This window comes from Excalfactoria chinensis, unplaced genomic scaffold, assembly GCF_039878825.1.
Source record: "Excalfactoria chinensis isolate bCotChi1 unplaced genomic scaffold, bCotChi1.hap2 Scaffold_1045, whole genome shotgun sequence".
Lineage (NCBI taxonomy): Eukaryota > Metazoa > Chordata > Aves > Galliformes > Phasianidae > Excalfactoria > Excalfactoria chinensis.
The window spans coordinates 1-23585 of record NW_027315599.1 but is presented as its reverse complement, the minus strand read 5'-3'; the positions used below and the strand labels follow the sequence as shown (position 1 = coordinate 23585).

General features: G+C 53.8%; 1 protein-coding gene across 1 annotated transcript; it reads left to right on the top strand.

Moving 5' to 3' along the window:
* Positions 1-832: 832 nt before the first annotated feature.
* Positions 833-22355, top strand: DNMT1 (DNA methyltransferase 1; the record flags this gene model as incomplete). Its single annotated transcript, XM_072360706.1, is given in 17 exon segments — positions 833-1053; positions 1683-1875; positions 3117-3207; positions 3982-4116; positions 6174-6456; positions 8414-8555; positions 10696-10862; positions 14110-14287; positions 17286-17481; positions 20071-20100; positions 20103-20126; positions 20684-20710; positions 20713-20789; positions 22022-22039; positions 22042-22140; positions 22235-22255; positions 22257-22355. Coding segments are annotated over 17 exon segments (2001 nt in total), but the record flags the coding sequence as incomplete, so codon positions are not given.
* Positions 22356-23585: the final 1230 nt, after the last annotated feature.

Genomic DNA, 23585 nt, shown 5'->3' with positions numbered 1-23585 from the left:
CTAAATTGGGTTATTATGGGGTGAGGATGCTCTAAGTTGGGTTATTATGGGTGAGGTTGCTCTAAGTTGGGTTCTTATGGGGGAAGGATGCTCTAAATTGGGTTATTATGGGGTGAGGATGCTCTAAGTTGGGTTATTATGGGGTAAGGATGCTCTGTGTTGGGTTATTATGGGGTAAAAATGCTCTAAGTTGGGTTATTATGGGGTGAGGATGCTCTATGTTGGGTTATTATGGGGGAACGATGCTCTAAGTTGGGTTATTATGGGGGAACGATGCTCTATTGAGTTCCATTGGGGGGAAGGATGCTCCATTGGGTTCCATTGGGGAAGGATGCTCTAAGTTGGGTTATTATAGGGGAAAATTGATGTAGGTTGGGTTATTATGGGGGAAGGATGCTCTAAGTTGGGTTATTATGGGTTAAAAATGCTCTGTTTTGGGTTATTATAGGGGAAAATTGATGTAGGTTGGGTTATTATGGGGGAAGGATGCTCTATTGAGTTCCATTGGGGGAAGAATGCTCTATTGGGTTCCATTGGGGGAAGGATGCTCTGTGTTGGGTTATTATGGGGTGAGGGTGCTCTATGTTGGGTTCTTATGGGGTAAGGATGCTCTAAGTTGGGTTATTATGGGGGATTGATACTCTAAATTGGGTTATTATGGGGTGAGGATGCTCTACGTTGGGTTCTTATGGGGTGAGGATGCTCTACGTTGGGTTCTTATGGGGTAACGCTCCCCTGTATTGAGTCATATGGGATCATTTCTCCCTGTGCCTCATTCCTTATGGGGTTCTAATGCGCCCCCTAAGTATTTTCCCCTCCCCTGCCCCATAGCATGAAACCAGCCAGCCCGGCCAAGCGCCCCAAGAAAGAGGCCGTGGATGAAGATCTGCACCCCGAGCACTATAGGAAATATTCCGAGTACATCAAGGGCAGCAACCTGGACGCCCCCGACCCGTATCGTGTGGGTCGCATCAAGGAGATCTTCTGCCACATCCGAAGCAACGGGAAACCCAACGAGGCCGACATCAAACTGCGCATCTGGAAGTTCTACCGGTGAGAGGGTCCTGGAAGGGAAAAGAAGTGGAATGTCTGGGTTGGGAGGGTCCTGGAAGGGCAAAGAAGTGGAATGTCTGGGTTGGGAGGGTCCTGGAAGGGCAAAGAACTGGAATGGTTGGGTTGGGTTGGGTTGGGTTGGAAGGGTCCTTGAAGATCAGACAATCACGGAATGGTTTGAGTTGGGTTGGGTTGAGTTGGGTTGGGTTGGGTTGGGTTGGGTTGGGTTGGGTTGGAAGGGTCCTTGGATGGGTTGGGTTGGAAGGGTCCTTGAAGATCAAACAATCATGGAATGGTTTGGGTTGGGTTGGGTTGGGTTGGGTTGGAAGGGTCCTTGAAGATCAGACAATCATGGAATGATTTGAGTTGGGTTGGGTTGAGTTGGGTTGGGTTGGGTTGGGTTGGGTTGGAAGGGTCCTTGGATGGGTTGGGTTGGAAGGGTCCTTGAAGATCAAACAATCATGGAATGGTTTGGGTTGGGTTGGGTTGGGTTGGGTTGGAAGGGTCCTTGAAGATCAAACAATCACGGAATGGGTTGGGTTGGTTTGGGTTGGGTTGGTTTGGGTTGGGTTGGGTTGAGTTGGAAGGGTCCTTGAAGGTCACCTCCCATAACGGGGATCTCTTTGCAGCCCCGAAAACACGCACAAATCCATGAAGGCCACGTACCACGCCGACATCAACCTCCTCTATTGGAGCGACGAGGAGACCACGGTGGATTTCCGCGCCGTGCAAGGACGCTGCACCGTCGTCTACGGCGAGGACCTGACCCAGAGCATCCAGGACTATTCCGCCGGGGGCCTCGATAGGTTCTATTTCTTGGAGGTGAGGGATGTGGTTCTGATGGGGTTCTTTAGGGTCTGAGTGGTTCTGATGGCTTCTCTTTGGGTCCTTATTGGTTCTGATGGGTTCTCTTTGGGTCCGAGTGGTTCTGATGGCTTCTCGTTGGGTCTGATTGCTTCTCTTTGGGTCCTTATTGGTTCTGATGGGTTCTCTTTGGGTCCGTGTGGTTCTGATGGCTTCTCGTTGGGTCTGATTGCTTCTCTTTGGGTCCTTATTGGTTCTGATGGCTTCTCGTTGGGTCTGAGTGGTTCTGATTGGGTCCATGTGGTTCTGATGGCTTCTTGTTGGGTCTGATGGCTTCTCTTTTGGGTCCTTATTGGTTCTGATTGCTTGAGTGGTGGTGGTGGATGAGACCTTTTGGGGTCCAAGTGGGTTGGTTTCTGATGCTTCTCTTTTGGGTCCGTGTGGTTCTGATGGCTTCTCTTTGGGTCCTTATTGGTTCTGATTGCTTCTCTTTGGGTCTGAGTGGTTCTGATTGCTTGGGTGGTGGTGGTGGATGAGATCTTTTGGGTCCTTATTGGTTCTGATGGCTTCTCTTTTGGGTCTGAGTGGTTCTGATGGCTTCTCGTTGGGTCTGATTGCATTTCTTTGGGTCCTTATTGGTTCTGATTGCTTCTCTTTGGGTCCGAGTGGTTCTGATGGCTTCTCGTTGGGTCTGGTTGCTTCTCTTTGGGTCTGATTGCTTCTCTTTTGGGTCCTTATTGGTTCTGATGGCTTCTCTTTGGGTCCATGTGGTTCTGATGGGTTCTCGTTGGGTCTGATTACTTTTCTTTGGGTCCGTGTGGTTCTGATGGCTTCTCTTTGGGTCCGTGTGGTTCTGATGGCTTCTCTTTTGGGTCCGTGTGGTACTGATGGCTTCTCTTTGGGTCTGAGTGGTTCTGATTGGGTTCGTGTGGTTCTGATGGCTTCTCGTTGGGTCTGATTGCTTTTCTTTGGGTCCCTATGGTTCTGATTGCTTCTTGTTGGGTCTGATGGCTTCTCTTTGGGTCCATGTGGTTCTGATGGCTTCTCATTGGGTCTGATTGCTTCTCTTTTGGGTCCGAGTGGTTCTGATGGCTTCTCTTTTGGGTCCGAGTGGTTCTGATGGCTTCTCTTTGGGTCCTTATTGGTTCTGATGGCTTCTCTTTGGGTCCCCGTGGTTCTGATGGCTTCTCTTTGGGTCCTTATTGGTTCTGATGGCTTCTCTTTTGGGTCCGTGTGGTTCTGATGGCTTCTCTCTGCAGGCCTACAACGCCAAAACGAAGAGCTTCGAGGATCCACCCAACCACGCACGGAGCTCCGGGAATAAGGGGAAAGGGAAAGGGAAGGGGAAAGGTGAGGATTGAGCTGTAAGGACCCCTCCCAACCCAACCCAACCCTGGTTGACCTGCAAGGACCCTCCCAACCCAACCCTGCCTTGGTTGACCTGTAAGGACCCTCCCAACCCATTGCTTCCCTTATTGACCAGTGAGGACCCTCCCAACCCAACCCTGCCTTGGTTGACCTGTAAGGACCCTCCCAACCCAACCCTGCCTTGGTTGACCTGTAAGGACCCTCCCAACCCCAACATTCCCTTGTTGACCTGTAAGGACCCTCCCAACCCAACCCTGCCTTGGTTGACCTATAAGGACCCTTTTGACCCAACCCTGCCTTGGTTGACCTGTAAGGACCCTCCCAACCCAACCCTGCCTTGGTTGACCTGTAAGGACCCTCCCAACCCAACCCTTCCCTGGTTGACCTGTAAGGACCCTCCCAACCCAACCTGCCTTGGTTGACCTGCAAGGACCCTCCCAACCCAAACCCAACCCTTCCCTGGTTGACCTGCAAGGACCCTCCCAACCGAACCCAACCCTTCCCTGGTTGACTTGTAAGGACCCTCCCAACCCAACCCTTCCCTGGTTGACCTGTAAGGACCCTCCCAACCCAACCCTTCCCTGGTTGACCTGTAAGGACCCTCCCAACCCACCCAACCCTGCCTTGGTTGACCTGTAAGGACCCTTCCAACCCAACCCACCATTGGCGTAACAACAGAATATGGAAGGCAGGATTCTCCCCATGGGAATTGGGGGGGTGGGATCGACTTCACCCCCTGGGGGTCTCCATCCATAGGGAAAGGCAAAGGGAAATGGACGGCTGCCCCCGAGCAGAACGAACCCGAACCCACCGAGCTGGAGCTGCCCAAACTTCGAACCTTGGACGTCTTCTCAGGCTGCGGGGGGCTCTCAGAGGGCTTCCACCAAGCAGGTGAATGGCACCGTGCAGCTCTGCCCCACATCCAGCCCCACATCCGACCCTACAACTCACACCTTTATCCCATTTCCAGGCGTATCGGAGTATCCCAATCCTATCCCTGTCCCATCTTATCCCATCCCATCCTGTCCATCCCAATACAGTCCATCCCAATCCATCCCATCCCCATCCCGTCCATCCCAATCCAATCCATCCCATCCCCATCCCATCCCTTCCCATCCCATTCCATCCTATCCCCATCCCAATCCATCCCAATCCCATCTATCCCATCCCCATCCCATCTCATCCCATCCCATCCCAATTTAATCCATCCCATCCCAATCCTATCCCTATCCCATCCCCATCCCATCCCATCCCATCCCATCCCATCCCATCCCATCCCAATCCATCCCCATCCCATTCCATTCATCCCATCCCATCCTGATCTAATCCATCCCAATCCATCCCCAGCCCCACATCCGACCCTACAGCATCTCACCCTTTATCCCATTTCCAGGTGTATCGGAGTATCCCAATCCTATCCCTGTCCCATCTTATCCCATCCCATCCCCATCCCATCCCAATCCATCCCAATCCATCCCAATCCATCCCATCCCATCCCATCCCATCGCATCCCATCCCATCCCATCCCATCCCATCCCCATCCCATCCCATCCCATCCCAGTCCATCCCAATCCATCCCATCCCAGTCCATCCCAATCCATCCCATCCCAATCCTATCCCTATCCCATCCCCATCCCATCCCCATCCCATCCCATCCCATCCCATCCCATCCCAATCCATCCCCATCCCATTCCATTCATCCCATCCCATCCTGATCTAATCCATCCCAATCCATCCCCAGCCCCACATCCGACCCTACAGCATCTCACCCTTTATCCCATTTCCAGGTGTATCGGAGTATCCCAATCCTATCCCTGTCCCATCTTATCCCATCCCATCCCCATCCCATCCCATCTCATCCCATCTATCCCATCCCAATCCATCCCATCCCATCCCATCCCATCCCATCCCATCCCCTCGCATCCCATCCCATCCCATCCCCATCCCATCCCATCCCAATCCAATCCATCCCAATCCATCCCATCCCAATCCATCCCAATCCATCCCATCCCAATCCATCCCAATCCATCCCATCCCAATCCATCCCAATCCATCCCATCCCATCCCATCCCATTCCATCCCATCCCATTTCATCCCATCCCATCCCATCCCAATCCATCCCAATCCATCCCATCCCATCCCATCCCATCCCATCCCATCCCATTCCATCCCATCCCATCCCAACCCATCCCAGTCCATCCCAATCCATCCCAATCCATCCCAATCCATCCCCATCCCCACACCCGACCCTATAACTCCCCCTTATATCCCATTTCCAGGCGTATCGGAGTATCCCAATCCTATCCCCATCCCATCCCATCCCATCTCATTCCATCCCATCTCATTCCATCCCATCCCAATCCATCCCCATCCCAATCTAATCCATCCCAATCCATCCCCAGCCCCACATCCGACCCTATAACTCCCCTTATATCCCATTTCCAGGCGTATCGGAGTATCCCAATCCCATCCCCATCCCATCCCATCCCATCCCATCCCATCCCACCCCATCCCATCCCATCCCAATCCAATCCATCCCAATCCATCCCATTCCATCCCATCCTATCCCATCCCATCCCAATCCATCCCAATCCATCCCCAGCCCCACATCCGACCCCTAAACCCACCCCTTTATCCCATTTCCAGGTGTATCGGAGTATCCCAATCCTATCCCCATCCCATCCCATCCATCCCATCTCATCCCATCCATCCCATCTCATCCCATCTATCCCATCCCAATCCATCCCATCCCATCCCATCCCATCCCAATCCATCCCATCCCAATCCAATCCATCCCATCCCATCCCATCCCAATCCATCCCATCCCAATCCAATCCATCCCATCCCATCCCATCCCAATCTAATCCATCCCAATCCATCCCAATCCATCCCAATCCACCCCCATCCCCACACCCGACCCTATAATCCCCCCTATATCCCATTTCCAGGCGTATCCGAGACCTTATGGGCCATCGAGATGTGGGAACCGGCGGCTCAGGCTTTCCGCCTCAATAACCCCGGCAGCACCGTGTTCACCGAGGACTGCAACGTGCTGCTCAAACTGGTGATGTCTGGGGAGAAAACCAACTCTTTAGGGCAAAAACTGCCCCAAAAAGGGGACGTGGAGATGCTTTGCGGGGGACCCCCGTGCCAAGGATTCAGCGGCATGAACCGCTTCAACTCGCGCACCTACTCCAAGTTCAAGAACTCCTTGGTGGTCTCCTTCCTCAGGTAGAGAGATGGGGGTCTATCTTAAGGGGGGGGGTCTCTTTTAAGGGGGGGGGTCTCTTTTAAGGGGGTTTTTGACCCCAAAATGGGTCTCTTGACTTCATAAATGGTTATTTCCCATCCCATCCCATCCCCATTACATCCCATCCCATTCCATTCCCATGCCATTAAATCCTATCCCATCCCATCCCATCCCATTCCATCCCCATCCCATTCCATCCCATTACATCCCATCCCATCCCATCCCATTCCATCTTATCCCCATCCCATCCCATTCCCATCCCATTCCATCCCATCCTATTACATCCCATCCCATCCCATCCCATCCCCATCCCATTTCCTTCCCATCCCCATCCCATCCCGTCCCATCCCATCCCATCCCATCTCATCCCATTACATCCCATTCCCATCCCATCCCCATCCCATTCCCATCCCATCCCCATCCCATCCCCATCCCATCCCATCCCATCCCATCCCATCCCATCCCATCCCATCCCATCCCATCCCATTACATCCCCATCCAATCCCACCCCATCCCATCCCATCCCATCCCATCCCATCCCCATCCCATCCCATCCCCATCCCATCCCATTCCATCCCATCCCATCTCATCCCATCCCCATCCCATCCCCATCCCATCCCATCCCATCCCATCCCATCCCATCCCATTACATCCCCATCCAATCCCACCCCATCCCATCCCATCCCATCCCATCCCATCCCATCCCATCCCATCCCATCCCATCCCATCCCATCCCATCCCATCCCATCCCATCCCATCCAATCCCACCCCATCCCATCCCATCCCATCCCATCCCATCCCATCCCATCCCATCCCATCCCATCCCATCCCATCCCATTCCATCCCATCCCATCTCATCCCATCCCCATCCCATCCCCATCCCATCCCATCCCATCCCATTCCATCCTATTCCCATCCCATCCCATCCTATCCCCATCCCATCCCATTACATCCCATCCCATCCCATCCCATCCCATTACATCCCATTCCTTCCATCTACTGGAGATGGGGGTCTCTTTTAAGGGGGTTTTTGACCCCAAAATTGGGTCTCTTAACTTCATAAATGGTTATTTCCCATCCCATCCCATCCCATTACATTCTATCCCCATCCAATCCCATCCCATTCCGTCCTATTCCCATCCCATCCCATCCTATCCCATTCTATCCCATCCCCATCCCATCCCATTCCATCCCATTGCTTCTATCTACTGGAGATGGGGGTCTCTTTTAGGGGTTTTTGACCCCAAAATTGGGTCTCTTGACTTCATAAATGGTTATTTCCCATCCCATCCCATCTCATTACATTCTATCCCCATCCCATCCCATCCCATCCCATCCCATCCCGTCCTATTCCCATCCCATCCCATCCTATCCCCATCCCATTCCCATCCCATCCCATCCCATCCCATCCCATCCCATCCCATCCCATCCCATCCCATTCCATCCCATCCCATCCCATCCCATCCCATCCCATCCCATCCCATCCCATCCCATCCCATTGCTTCTATCTACTGGAGATGGGGGTCTCTTTTAAGGGGGTTTTTGACCCCAAAATTGGTCTCTTGACTTCATAAATGGTTATTTCCCATCCCATCCCATCCCATTCCGTCCTATTCCCATCCCATCCCATCCCATCCCATTCCATTCCATCCCATCCCTTATATAGATATCCTATCCCTATAGAGATGGGCGTCTCTTTTAGTGGGTTTTTGACCCCAAAACGGGTCTCTTGGTTCATAAATGTTCATTTTCCCTCTGTTTTCCCCCCAAATCCCTTTATTTTCCCCCCAATTTTGGGGTAGTTACTGCGATTATTTCCGGCCTCGCTTCTTCCTATTGGAGATGGGGGTCTCTTTTATGGGGTTTTTGACCCCAAAACGGGTCTCTTGGTTCATAAATGTTCATTTTCCCTCTGTTTTCCCCCCAATTTTGGGGTAGTTACTGCGATTATTACCGGCCTCGTTTCTTCCTATTGGAGAACGTCCGTAACTTCGTGTCCTTCAAACGTTCCATGGTGTTGAAGCTGACGTTGCGTTGCCTCGTCCGTATGGGATATCAATGCACCTTTGGGGTCCTGCAGGTGGGTTTGGGGCCGGGGGTCTGTCCCTATTCCATGGGATGGATTGGGGTGGTCAATGGGGTTGAATGTGGGGCTGCAGTGTGACTTGATGGTCATAAAGGTCTTTCGGGGTGTCCTGGTTGGCCAGTGGTTGGCCAATGGTTGGTTGGTTGACCAATGGTTGACCAATGGTTGGTTGGTTGACCAATGGTTGACCAATGGTTGACCAACAGTTGACCAATGGTTGACCAATGGTTGACCAATCGTTGGTTGGCCAATGTGACCAGTGGTTGACCTACGGTTGACCATTGGTAGACCAATGGTTGACCAATGGTTGACCAATGGTTGGTTGGCCAATGGTTGACCAATGGTTGACCATTGGTTGACCAGTGGTTGACCAATGGTAGACCAATGGTTGACCAATGGTTGATTGACCAATGGTTGACCAATGGTTGACCAGTGGTTGACCAGCAGTTGACCAGTGGTTGACCAATGGTTGGTTGACCAATGGTTGACCAACGGTTGACCAGTGGTTGACCAATGGTTGACCAATGGTTGACCAGCAGTTGACCATTGGTTGACCAATGGTTGACCAGTAGTTGACCAATGGTTGACCAGCAGTTGACCATTGGTTGACCAGTGGTTGACCAGCAGTTGACCAATGGTTGACCAATGGTTGACCAGCAGTTGACCATTGGTTGACCAATGGTTGACCAGTGGTTGACCAACAAACAGTTGGTCATCAGTTCCCCATTGGCTGCCCATTGATTCCTCATTGGCTGCCCATTGATTCCCCATTGGCTGCCCATTGATTCCCCATTGGTTCCCATTGATTCCCCATTGGTTCCCCATTGATTCCCCATTGATTCCCCATCGATTCCCTATTGGCTGCCCATTGATTCCCCATCGATTCCCCATTGATTCCCCATTGGCTGCCCATTGATTCCCCATCGATTCCCCATTGATTCCCCATTGGCTGCCCATTGGTTCCCCATTGATTCCCCATTGATTTCCCAATGGTTCCCCATTGATTCCCCATTGGTTCCCCATTGACTCCCCATTGGTTCCCCATTGATCCCCATTGATTCCCCATTGATTCCCCATCGATTCCCCATTGATTCCCCATTGATTCCCCATTGGTTCCCCATCGGTTCCCCATTGATTCCCCATCGATTCCCCATTGATTCCCCATTGGTTCCCCATTGGCTGCCCATTGATTCCCCTTCGGTTCCCCATTGATTCCCCATCAGTTCCCCATTGTCTGCCCATTGATTCCCCATCGGTTCCCCATTGATTCCCCATTGGTTCCCCATTGTTTCCCCATCGGTTCCCCATTGATTCCCCATTGGCTGCCCATTGATTCCCCACTGGTTTCCCATTGATTCCCCTTCGGTTCCCCATCGATTCCCCATTGATTCCCCATCGGTTCCCCATTGATTCCCCATTGGCTGCCATTGATTCCCCATTGATTCCCGATTGGTTGCCCATTGATTCCCCATTGGCTGCCCATCGGTTCCCCATTGATTCCCCATTGGCTGCCCATCGGTTCCCCATTGGTTCCCCATCGGTTCCCCATTGGCTGCCCATTGATTCCCCATTGATTCCCCATTGATTCCCCATCGATTCCCTATTGGCTGCCCATTGATTCCCCATTGATTCCCCATTGACTGCCCATTGATTCCCCATTGGTTCCCCATTGATTCCCCATTGTTTTCCATTGACTCCTCATTGATTCCCCATTGGTTCTCATTGATTCCCCATTGGCTGCCCATTGGTTCCCCATTGATTCCCCATTGGCTGCCCATTGGTTCCCCATCGGTTCCCCATTGGCTGCCCATTGATTCCCCATCGGTTCCCCATTGATTCCCCATCGATTCCCCATTGGCTGCCCATCGGTTCCCCATTGATTCCCCATTGGCTGCCCATCGGTTCCTCATTGATTCCCCGTTGGCTGCCCATCGGTTCCCCATTGATCCCCATTGATCCCCATTGTTTCCCATTGATTCCCCATTGATTCCCCATTGGTTCCCATTGGTTCCCATTGATTCCCCATTGGTTCCCATTGGTTCCCATTGATTCCCCATTGGTTCCCATTGGTTCCCATTGGTTCCCATTGACTCCCCATTGGTTCCCATTGACTCCCCATTGGTTCCCATTGCAGGCTGGTCAGTACGGCGTGGCTCAGACTCGTCGCCGTGCTATTGTCCTGGCTGCAGCTCCCGGTGAGAAGCTGCCGATGTTCCCGGAGCCGCTGCACGTCTTCGCTCCGCGCGCCTGCCAGCTCAGCGTGGTGGTGGACGACAAGAAGTTCGTCAGCAACATCACCAGGTCAGCACCGAGGGAAGGGGCGGCCTCTATACCATCCAGTTACATCCTATTGCATCCCATTGCATCCCATCCCATTACATCCCATCCCATCGCATCCCATTGCATCCCATTACATCCCATTACATCCCATTACATCCCATTGCATCCCATTCCATCCCATTCCATCCCATCCCATCCCATTCCATTCCATCCTATCCCCATCCCATCCTATCCCCATCCCATCCCATCCCATTACATCCCATCCCATTACATCCCATCCCATTGCATCCCATCCCATCCCATTACATCCCATCCCATTACACCCCATCCCATCCCATCCTATCCCCATCCCATTCCATCCCATCCCATTTCATCCCATGCCATCCCATCCCATCCCATCCTATCCTATACCCATCCTATCCCATCCCATCCCATCCCATCCCAATCCAATCCCATCCCATCCCATTACATCCCATCCTATCCCGATCCCGTCCCATCCCATCCCATCCCATCCCATCCCATTACATCCCATCCCATCCCATTACATCCTATTCCCATCCCATCCCATTGCATCCCATTGCATCCCATTGCATCCCATTACATCCCATTACATCCCATTGCATCCCATCCCATCCCATTGCATCCCATTACAACCCATCCCATTACAACCCATCCCATTGCATCCCATCCCATTGCATCTCATCCCATTGCATCCCATTACATCCCATTACATCCCATCCCATTACATCCCATCCCATCCCATCCCATCCCATCCCATTGCATCCCATCCCATCCCATTACATCCCATCCCATTGCATCCCATTACATCCCATTGCATCCCATCCCATCCCATTGCATCCCATTACATCCCATCCCATTGCATCCCATCCCATTACATCCCATCCCATTACATCCCATTACATCCCTTTACATCCCATCCCATCCCATCCCATCCCATTGCATCCCATCCCATTACATCCCGTCCCATTACATCCCATTGCATCCCATTACATCCCATTGCATCCCATCACATCCCATTGCATCCCATTACATCCCATTGCATCCCATTGCATCCCATTGCATCCCATTACATCCCATCCCATTGCATCCCATTGCATCCCATTGCATCCCATTGTATCCCATTGCATCCCATTACATCCCATCCCATTCCATTCCATCCTATCCCCATCCCATCCCATCCCATTACATCCCATCCCATTTCATTCCATCCTATCCCCATCCCATCCCATCCTATTTCATCCCATCCCATTACATCCCATCCCATTACATCCCATCCCATCCCATCCCATCCCATCCCATCCCATCCCATCCCATCCCATCCCATCCCATCCTATCCTATCCTATCCCCATCCCATCCCATTACATCCCATTCCATCCCATCCCATCCCATTACACCCCATCCCATTACATCCCATCCCATCCCATCCTATCCCCATCCCATCCCATCCCAATCCCATCCCATTCCATTACATCCCATCCTATCCTGATCCCATCCCATTCCATCCCATCCCATCCCATCCCATCCCATCCCAATCCCATCCAATCCCATTCAATCCAATCCCAATCCCATTCAATCCCAATCCCAACCCCACTCACCCCCATTCACTCCCCCCCAGGACGTACTCGGGTCCATTCACCCCCATTCACCCCCATTCACCCCCATTCACCCCCATTCACCCCCACTCACCCCCATTCACCCCCATTCACTCCCATTCACCCCCACTCACCCCCATTCACCCCCATTCACCCCCACTCACCCCCATTCACCCCCATTCACTCCCATTCACCCCCACTCACCCCCATTCACCCCCATTCACTCACCCCAGGACGTACTCAGGTCCATTCACCCCCATTCACCCCCATTCACTCCCACTCACCCCCATTCACCCCCATTCACTCCCATTCACTCCCACTCACCCCCATTCACCCCCATTCACTCCCATTCACTCCCATTCACCCCCATTCACCCCCATTCACTCCCACTCACCCCCATTCACCCCCATTCACTCCCATTCACTCCCACTCACCCCCATTCACCCCCATTCACTCCCATTCACTCCCATTCACCCCCATTCACCCCCACTCACCCCCATTCACTCCCATTCACTCCCATTCACTCCCATTCACCCCCATTCACTCCCATTCACCCCCATTCACTCCCACTCACCCCCACTCACCCGCATTCACTCCCATTCACCCCCATTCACCCCCATTCACCCCCATTCACTCCCATTCACCCCCATTCACTCCCATTCACTCCCATTCACCCCCATTCACTCCCATTCACTCCCATTCACTCCCATTCACCCCCATTCACCCCCATTCACCCCCACTCACCCCCATTCACCCCCATTCACCCCCACTCACCCCCATTCACCCCCATTCACTCCCATTCACTCCCATTCACCCCCATTCACTCCCACTCACCCCCATTCACTCCCATTCACTCCCATTCACTCCCATTCACTCCCATTCACCCCCATTCACTCTCCCCCCAGGATGTACTCGAGTCCATTCAATCCCAATCCCAACCCCATTCACTCCCATTCAATCCCATTCAATCCCAATCTGACTCCCAGTCCCATTCAATCCCATTCAATCCCATTCAATCCCATTCAGTCCCAATCCCAATCCAAATCCCAATCCCATTCAATCCCATTCAATCCCATTCACTCCCATTCACTCCCATTCAATCCCATTCAATCCCAACCCCAATCCCATTCAATCCCAATCCCAATCCCAATCCCAATCCCAACCCCATTCAATCCCATTCACTCCCATTCAATCCCATTCAATCCCAATCCGACTCCCAGTCCCATTCAATCCCATTCAATCCCATTCAATCCCAATCCCAATCCGACTCCCAATCCCATTCAACCCCATTCAATCCCATCCAATCCCATTCAATCCCAATCCCACTCAATCCCAATCCCAACCCCAATCCCATTCAATCTCAATCCCAATCCGAATCCCAATCCCATTCAATCCCAATCCCATTCAATCCCATCCAATCCCATTCAATCCCATTCAATCCCAATCCCATTCAATCCTAATCCCAATACCATTCAATTCCCATCCAATCCCATTCACTCCCATTCACTCCCATTCAATCCCAATCTGCCCCCCAGGATGTATTCGGGTCCATTCAATCTGAATCCCATTCAATCCCAATCCCATTCACCCCCATTCACTCCCATTCACCCCCTATTCACCCCCACTCACCCCCATTCACTCCCATTCACCCCAGGACGTACTCGGGTCCGTTCCGCACCATCACGGTTCGTGACACGATGTCGGACCTTCCCGAGATCCGTAACGGGGCGTCGGCGCTGGAGATCTCGTACAACGGGGAGCCCCAGTCCTGGTTCCAGCGCCAGATCCGGGGCTCCCAGTACCAGCCCATCCTCAGGGACCACATCTGTAAGGTACCGAATGGGGAGGGACCCATAGGTGGGGGTGGGACCCATAGGTGGGGATGGGACCCATTGATGGGGATGTGGGGATGTGGGGATGGGACCCATAGATGGGGATGGGGATGTGGGGATGGGACCCAAAGATGGGAATGGGACCCATAGATGGGGATGGAGATGTGGGGATGGGACCCCAGACCCATAGATGGGGATGGGGATCTGGGGATGGGACCCATAGATGGAGATGGAGATGTGGGGATGGGACCCATAGGTGGGGATGGGGATGTGGGGATGGGACCCATAGATGGGGATGTGGGGGTGGGACCCCAGACCCATAGATGGGGATGGGACCCATAGATGGGGATGGGGATGTGGGGATGGGACCCAAAGATGGGAATGGGACCCATAGATGGGGATGGAGATGTGGGGATGGGACCCCAGACCCATAGATGGGGATGTGGGGATGGGACCCATAGATGGGGATGGGACACATAGGTGGGGATGGGGATGTGGGGATGGGACCCATAGACCCATAGATCCGGGGCTCCCAGTACCAGCCCATCCTCAGGGACCACATCTGTAAGGTACCGAATGGGGAGGGACCCATAGGTGGGGGTGGGACCCATAGGTGGGACCCATAGGTGGGGATGGGACCCATAGACCCATAGGTGGGGATGGGACCCATAGACCCATAGGTGGGGATGGGACCCCAGACCCATAGATGGGGATAGGGATCTGGGGATGGACCCCAGACCCATAGATGGGGATGGGACCCATAGATGGGGATGGGGATGTGGGGATAGGACCCATAGACCCATAGATGGGGATGGGACCCATAGATGGGGATGGGGATGTGGGGATGGGACCCATAGATGGGGATGGAGATGTGGGGATGGGACCCATAGATGGGAATGGGACCCATAGATGGGGATGGAATGTGGGGATGGGACCCATAGACCCATAGATGGGGGTGGGACCCATAGATGGGGGTGGGACCCATCGATGGGGATGGGACCCATAGATAGAGATGTGGGGATGGGACCCATAGATGGGGATGGGGATGGGACCCCAGACCCATAGATGGGGATGGAACCCATAGATGGGGATGGGGATGTGGGGATGGGACCCATAGATGGGAATGGGACCCATAGATGGGGATGGAGATGTGGGGATGGGACCCATAGATGGGAATGGAACCCATAGATGGGACCCATAGATGGGGATGGAGATGTGGGGATGGGACCCATAGACCCATAGATGGAGATAGGACCCATAGATGGGGATGGGGATAGGACCCATAGATGGGGATGGGGATGTGGGGATGGGACCCATAGATGGGGGGGGGACCCATAGATGGGAATGGGACCCATAGATGGGGATGGAATGTGGGGATGGGACCCATAGACCCATAGATCCGGGGCTCCCAGTACCAGCCCATCCTCAGGGACCACATCTGTAAGGTACCGAATGGGGAGGGACCCATAGGTGGGGGTGGGACCCATAGGTGGGACCCATAGATGGGGATGGGACCCATAGACCCATAGGTGGGGATGGGACCCATAGATGGGGATGTGGGGATGGGACCCCAGACCCATAGATGGGGATAGGGATCTGGGGATGGACCCCAGACCCATAGATGGGGATGGGACCCATAGATGGGGGGTGGGACCCCATAGATGGGAATGGACCCCAGACCCATAGATGGGGATGGGACCCATAGATGGGGATGGGGATGTGGGGATGGGACCCATAGATGGGGATGGGACCCATAGATGTGGATGGGGATGTGGGGATGGGACCCATAGATGGGAATGGGACCCATAGATGGGGATGGAGATGTGGGGATGGGACCCATAGATGGGAATGGAACCCATAGATGGGACCCATAGATGGGGATGGAGATGTGGGGATGGGACCCATAGACCCATAGATGGAGATAGGACCCATAGATGGGGATGGGGATAGGACCCATAGATGGGGATGGGGATGTGGGGAGGGGACCCATAGATGGGGGTGGGACTCATAGATGGGACCCATAGATGGGGATGGGACCCATAGATGGGGATGGAGATGTGGGGATGGGACCCATAGACCCATAGATGGGGATGGGACCCATAGATGGGACCTATAGATGGGGATGGAGATGTGGGGATGGGACCCATAGACCCATAGATGGGGATGGGACCCATAGATGGGAATGGGGATGTGGGGATGGGACCCATAGATGGGGGTGGGACCCATAGGTAGGGATGGGGATGTGGGGATGGGACCCATAGATGGGGATGGGGATGTGGGGATGGGACCCCAGACCCATAGATGGGAATGGGACCCATAGATGGGGATGGGGATGTGGGGATGGGGATGTGGGGATGGGACCCATAGATGGGGGTGGGACCCATAGATGGGGGTGGGGATGGGACCCATAGATGGGGGTGGGGATGGGACCCATAGACCCATAGATGGGGATGGGACCCATAGATGGGGATGGAGATGTGGGGATGGGACGCCATATTGGATCCCCCAGACCCATAGAAAGGCCTCAAGGCCGCCATATTGGATCCCCCAGACCCATAGAAAGGCCTCAAGGCCGCCATATTGGAACCCCCAGACCCATAGATAGGCCTGGAGGACCCGTAGATAGGACCAAAGGCCGCCATATTGGATTCCCCAGACCCATAGATAGGACCAAGGGACGCCATATTGGACCCCCTATCCCCAATATGGGCGCCATATTGGACCCCCTATCCCCATATACATACTATGGGGCGCCATATTGGACCCCCTATCCCCAATATGGGCGCCATATTGGACCTCCAATCCCCATATACTTGCTATGGGGCGCCATATTGGACCCCCTATCCCCATATACGTGCTATGGGGCGCCATATTGGACCCCGTATCCCCAATATGGGCGCCATCTTGGACCCCCTATCCCCATATACATACTATGGGGCGCCATATTGGACCCCCTACCCCCATCTACCTACTATGGGGCTCCATATCCTCCAATCAGGACATGAGCGCGTTGGTGGCGGCTCGGATGCGTCACATCCCATTGGCTCCGGGCTCTGATTGGCGGGACCTGCCCAACATGGAGGTTCGGTTGTCGGACGGAACCAGCACCCGGAAGCTGCGCTACACCCACCACGAGAGGAAGAACGGCCGCAGCTCAACAGGGGCACTGAGAGGAGTCTGCTCCTGTGCTGAGGGTGGGGAGGGGGCTGCAATGGGCTTCTATGGGCTTCTATGGGCTTCAATGGGCTTCAATGGGCTTCAATGGGTTTCAATGGGGTTTCAATGGGGCTTCAGTGGGGCTTCAGTGGGGGCTAAAGGGGGTTAAAGGGGGTTAAGGGGGGGGGGGGTCTTAAAGGGGGTGGACCCCAAAAGGAGGGTTAAAGGGGGCTTCAATGGGGTTAAAGGGGGTTAAAGGGGGCTTCAATGGGGCTAAAGGGGGCTTCAATGGGGTTAAAGGGGGTTTAAAGGGTGGGTGGGGGGTCTTAAAGGGGGCTTCAATGGGGTTAAAGGGAGCTTAAAGGGTGTGGGGGGGTCTTAAAGGGGGCTTCAATGGGGTTAAAGGGGGTATATGAGGTGGGGGGGGGGCACTGAGAGGAGTCTGCTCCTGTGCTGAGGGTGGGAGGGGGCTGCAATGGGGTTAAAGGGCTTCAATGGGCTTCAATGGGGTTTAAAGGGGGTTTCAATGGGGTTAAAGGGGTATTAAACGGGGTTAAAGGGGGATTAAAGGGGGCTTCAATGGGAGGGGGGGGGGCTTAAAGGGGGCTTAAAGGGTGGGGGGGGGGTCTTAAAGGGGGCTTCAATGGGGTTAAAGGGGGCTTCAATGGGGTTAAAGGGGGTTAATGGGGGATTAAAGGGGGTTAAAGGGGGCTTCAATGGGAGGGGGGGGGGCTTAAAGGGGGTTAAAGGGGGTTAAAGGGGGCTTCAATGGGGTTAAAGGGGGCTTAAAGGGTGGGGGGGGGGTCTTAAAGGGGGCTTCAATGGGGCTTTAATGGGGTTAAAGGGGGCGTCAATGGGGTTAAAGGGGGTTAAAGGGGGCTTAAAGGGGGCTTCAATGGGGTTAAAGGGGGGTTAAAGGGGGCGTCAGTGGGGGGCTTCAATGGGGCTAAAGGGGGCTTCAATGGGGTTAAAGGGGGTTTAAAGGGTGGGTGGGGGGGGTTCTTAAAGGGGGCTTCAATGGGGATAAAGGGGGGTTAAAGGGGCTTAAAGGGTGGGGAGGGGTCTTAAAGGGGCTACAATGGGGTTAAAGGGGGGTTAAAAGGGGGCTTCAATGGGGTTAAAGGGGGATTCAAGGGGGTTAAAGGGGGGGTTAAATGGGGTTAAAGGGGGCTTCAATGGGGTTAAAGGGGGTTAAAGGGGGCTTAAAGGGGGCTTCTAGGGGGTTAAAGGGGGGGTTAAATGGGGTTAAAGGGGGCTTCAATGGGGTTAAAGGGGGTTAAAGGGGGCTTAAAGGGTGGGAGGGGGTCTTAAAGGGGCTTCAATGGGGTTAAAGGGGGGTTAAAGGAGGCTTCAATGGGGTTAAAGGGGGATTCAAGGGGGTTAAAGGGGGGGTTAAATGGGGTTAAAGGGGGGCTTCAATGGGGTTAAAGGGGGTTAAAGGGGGATTAAAGGGGGTTAAAGGGGGCTTCAATGGGGTTAAAGGGGGTTAAAGGGGGCTTAAAGGGGTGGGAGGGGGTCTTAAAGGGGGCTTCAATGGGGTTAAAGGGGGTTAAAGGGGGCTTCAATGGGGCTTCAATGGGGTTAAAGGGGGTTAAAGGGGGCTTCATTGGGGTTAAAGGGGGTTAAAGGGGCTTAAAGGGGGTTAAAGGGGGTTAAAGGGGGCTTCAATGGGGTTAAAGAGGGTTTAAAGGGGGTAAAGGGGGATTCAATGGGGTTAAAGGGGGCTTCAATGGGCTTCAATGGGTTAAAGGGGGTTTAAGGGGGCTTCAATGGGGTTAAAGGGGGCGTCAATGGGGTTAAATGGGGCTTAAGGGGGGTTAAAGGGGGCTTCAGTGGGGTTAAAGGGGGGGGGGGGTCTTAAAGGGGGTATATGAGGTGGGGGGGCACTGAGAGGAGTCTGCTCCTGTGCTGAGGGTGGGAGGGGGCTGCTATGGGGTTAAAAGGGGCTTCAATGGGCTTCAATGGGGTTAAAGGGGGGTTAAAGGGGGATTAAAGGGGGGGGGGACGAGGTGATGACCCCAATGTGGGTCTGTGGTCTTTACAACCTTATTGACCCAACACAACTCCAAAGCCAACCCCATAACCACAACCCATAACCACAACCCAACCCAACCCCATACCCAACCCTATACCCAACCCTATAACCCCAACCCTATACCCAACCCCAAACCCAACCCAAAGACCCAACCCATAACCCCAACCCTATACCCAACCCAAAGACCCAACCCCGTACCCAACCCCATAACCCCAACCCCAACCCCAACCCCATACTCAACCCCAACCCAACCCAACCCAAAGACCCAACCCCATACCCAACCACAACCCAACCCTATAACCCCAACCCCAACAAAACCCAACCCCAACCCCATACCCAACCCCATAACCCCAACCGCAACCCAACCCCATAACCCCATATATCCCTATAGGGAAGCCGTGTGACCCCATATCCCACCCATAACCCCATATACCCCCCTATACCCCATAGGGAAGCCATGTGACCCCATATCCCACCCCATAACCCCATATCCCACCCCATAACCCCATATATCCCATAGGGAAGCCGTGTGACCCCATATCTCACCCCATAACCCCATAACCCCATATCCCACCCCCTATATCCCCTATAGGGAAGCCGTGTGACCCCGCGGACCGCCAGTTCACACGCTGATCCCGTGGTGTCTGCCCCACACCGGGAACCCCAATCCCACCCCATAACCCCCTATACCCTATAGGGAATCCGTGTGACCCCATAACCCCATATCTCACCCTATAGGGAAGCCATGTGACCCCATATCCCACCCCATAACCCCATATACCCCCCTATAACCCCATAACCCCCTATACCCCATAGGGAAGCCGTGTGACCCCATAACCCCATATCTCACCCCATAGGGAAGCCGTGTGACCCCATAACCCCATATCTCACCCCATAGGGAAGCCGTATGACCCCATAACCCCCTATATCCCTATAGGGAATCCGTGTGACCCCATAACCCCATATCTCACCCCATAACCCCATATCTCACCCTATAGGGAAGCCGTGTGACCCCATATCCCACCCCATAACCCCATATACCCCCCCTATACCCCATATCCCACCCCATATACCCCCATATATCCCCATATAACCCCCCTATACCCCATAGGGAAGCCGTGTGACCCCATACCCCATATCCAACCCCATAGGGAAGCCGTGTGACCCGCGGACCGCCAGTTCAACACGCTGATCCGTGGTGTCTGCCCACACCGGGAACCGCCACAACCATTGGGCGGTCTCTATGGGCGCCTGGAGTGGGACGGCTTCTTCAGCACCACCGTCACCAACCCAGAGCCTATGGGCAAGCAGGTCTGACCTTTCACCTCTGACCTTTGGCCTTCCCTGACCTTGACCCTAAAGCTGACCTTGACCCTAAGCCTTTCACCTTTGACCTCCCTGACCTTTGGCCTCTCCTGACCTTGACCCTAAAGCTGACCTTGACCCTAAACCATTCACCTTTGGCCTCCTGCCATTGGCTGACCCTGACCCTAAACATTTCACCTTTGACCTCTGGCCTTTGGCCTCCCCTGACCTGGATCCCTAAAGCTGACCTTGACCTAAACCTGACCTTGACCCTGATCCTGATCGTTACCCTAAACCTTTCACCTTTGACCTCTGGCCATTGGCTGACCCTGACCCTAAACATTTCGCCTTTGACCTCTAACCTTTGGCCTCCCCTGACCTTGACCCTAAAGCTGACCTTGACCCTAAACCTTTCACCTTTGACCTCTGGCCATTGGCTGACCCTGACCCTAAACATTTCACCTTTGAACTCTGACCTTTAACCTCTGGTCTTTGGCCTTCCCTGACCTTGACCCTAAACCTGATCCTGACCTTGACCCCTAAACCTGATCCTGACCTTGACCCTGACCCTGATCGTGACCCTAAACCTTTCACCTTTGACCTCTGATCTTTGGTCTTTGACCTCTGACCTTTGGCCTCCCTCACCTTGATCCTAAACCTGACCTTTGGCCTCCTTGACCTTGACCCTAATCCTTTTTCCTCTCCCCACACCTTTGGGGTTTCCTTCCTTTCCCCATTCATTTAGGATTTCCTTTCTCCCCCCATTTTTATGGGATTTCTTCCTTCTCCCCTTCATCTCTTCACCTTTCCCTCCCCCATTTCTTCTGTTGGGATTCTCTTCTCCCCCCATTTCTTTATGACACTTTTCCTCTCCCTATTCATTTGGGGTTTCCTCCTTTTCCCCATTCATTTAGGGTTTCCTTTCTCCCCATTTTTATGGGATTTCTTCCTTCTCCCCTTCATTTCTTTGTGATTCCCTTCCCTGTTTCCTCCATTATGTTCCTATTCTCCCCCCATTTCTTTATGACCCTTTTCCTCTCCCCACACCTTTGGGGTTTCCTTCCTTTCCCCATTCATTTGGGATTTCCTTTCTCCCCCATTTTTATGGGATTTCTTCCTTCTCCCCTTCATTTCTTCACCTTTCCCTTCTCTGTTTCCTCCATTATGTTCCTTTTCCTCCCCCCATTTCTTTATGACCCTTTACCTCTCCCCATTCATCTATGGGGTTTCCCTTATAGGGTCGAGTCCTTCACCCCACGAACAGCACCGCGTTGTGAGCGTCCGGGAATGCGCTCGATCCCAAGGCTTCCCCGACACCTACCGCCTCTTTGGGAACATCCTGGATAAACACAGACAGGTTTGGAAACCCCCCCCCCATCCCCTATATAACCCTATAGGTTCTGCCCTATAGCGGCCCTATAGATTCTATAGGGTCGTTTGGGTACCCGCAGGTGGGGAACGCGGTGCCGCCACCCCCTGGCTAAAGCGATAGGGTTGGAGATCAAAGCCTGCGTCAGAGCCAGGATGAGGGAGGAGAGCGGAGCGGCCGTCGTATGGGATGGGTCCTATAGGGTGGGATGGGTCCTATAGGGTTGGATGGGTCCTATAGGGTTGGATGGGTCCTATGGGGTTGTGATCCTATAGGGTGGGGATCCTATGGGGTTGGGATAGATCCCATTGGGGTTGGGACCCCATTGGGTTGGGATGGGTCCTATGGGGTTGGGATGGGTCCTATAGCATTGGATGGGTCCTATAGGGTGGGATGGGTCCTATAGGGTTGGATGGGACCTATGGGGTGGGATGGGTCCTATAGGGGTTGTGATCCTATAGGGTGGGGATCCTATGGGGTTGGATGGGTCCTATAGGGTTGGATGGATCCTATAGGGTGGGATGGATCCTATGGGGTGGGGATGGATCCTATGGGGTGGGGATGGACCCCATTAGGTTGGGATGGATCCCATTGGGTTGGGATGGGTCCTATAGGGTTGGATGGGTCCTATGGGGTTGGATGGGTCCTATGGGGTTGGATAGGTCCTATAGGGTGGAGATGGACCCCATGGGGTTGCGATGGATCCCATTGGGTTGGGATGGATCCCATTGGGGTTGGGACCCCATAGGGCTGGGATAGATCCTATGGGGTGGGATGGATCTCATTGGGGTTGGGACCCTATTGGGTTGGAATGGATCCTATGGGGTTGGGATGGACCCCATATGGTTGGGATGGACCCCATAGGGTTGGGATGGATTCCATTAGGGTTGGGACCCCATTGGGTTGCGATGGATCCTATGGGGTGGGGAAGGACCCCATAGGGCTGGGATGGATCCCATAGGGTTGGGATAGATCATATGGGGTTGGGATGGATCCCATTGGGCTTGGGACCCCATTGGGTTGGGATGGATCCCATTGGGTTGGGATGGATCCCATTGGGGTTGGGACCCCATAGGGCTGGGATAGATCCTATGGGGTGGGATGGATCTCATTGGGGTTGGGACCCTATTGGGTTGGAATGGATCCTATGGGGTTGGGATGTGACCCCATATGGTTGGGATGGACCCCATAGGGTTGGGATGGATTCCATTAGGGTTGGGACCCATTGGGTTGCGATGGATCCTATGGGGTGGGGAAGGACCCCATAGGGCTGGGATGGATCCCATTGGGCTGGGTTGGATCCCATTGAGGTTGGGACCCTATGGGGTTTGGCTGGATCCTCTGGGCTTGGGCTTGGCACGTGGGCTGACCCCATTACCCCCCTGCCCCATAGATGGGATCAGAGGTGACCCCATGGCCCCATAGAGGACACA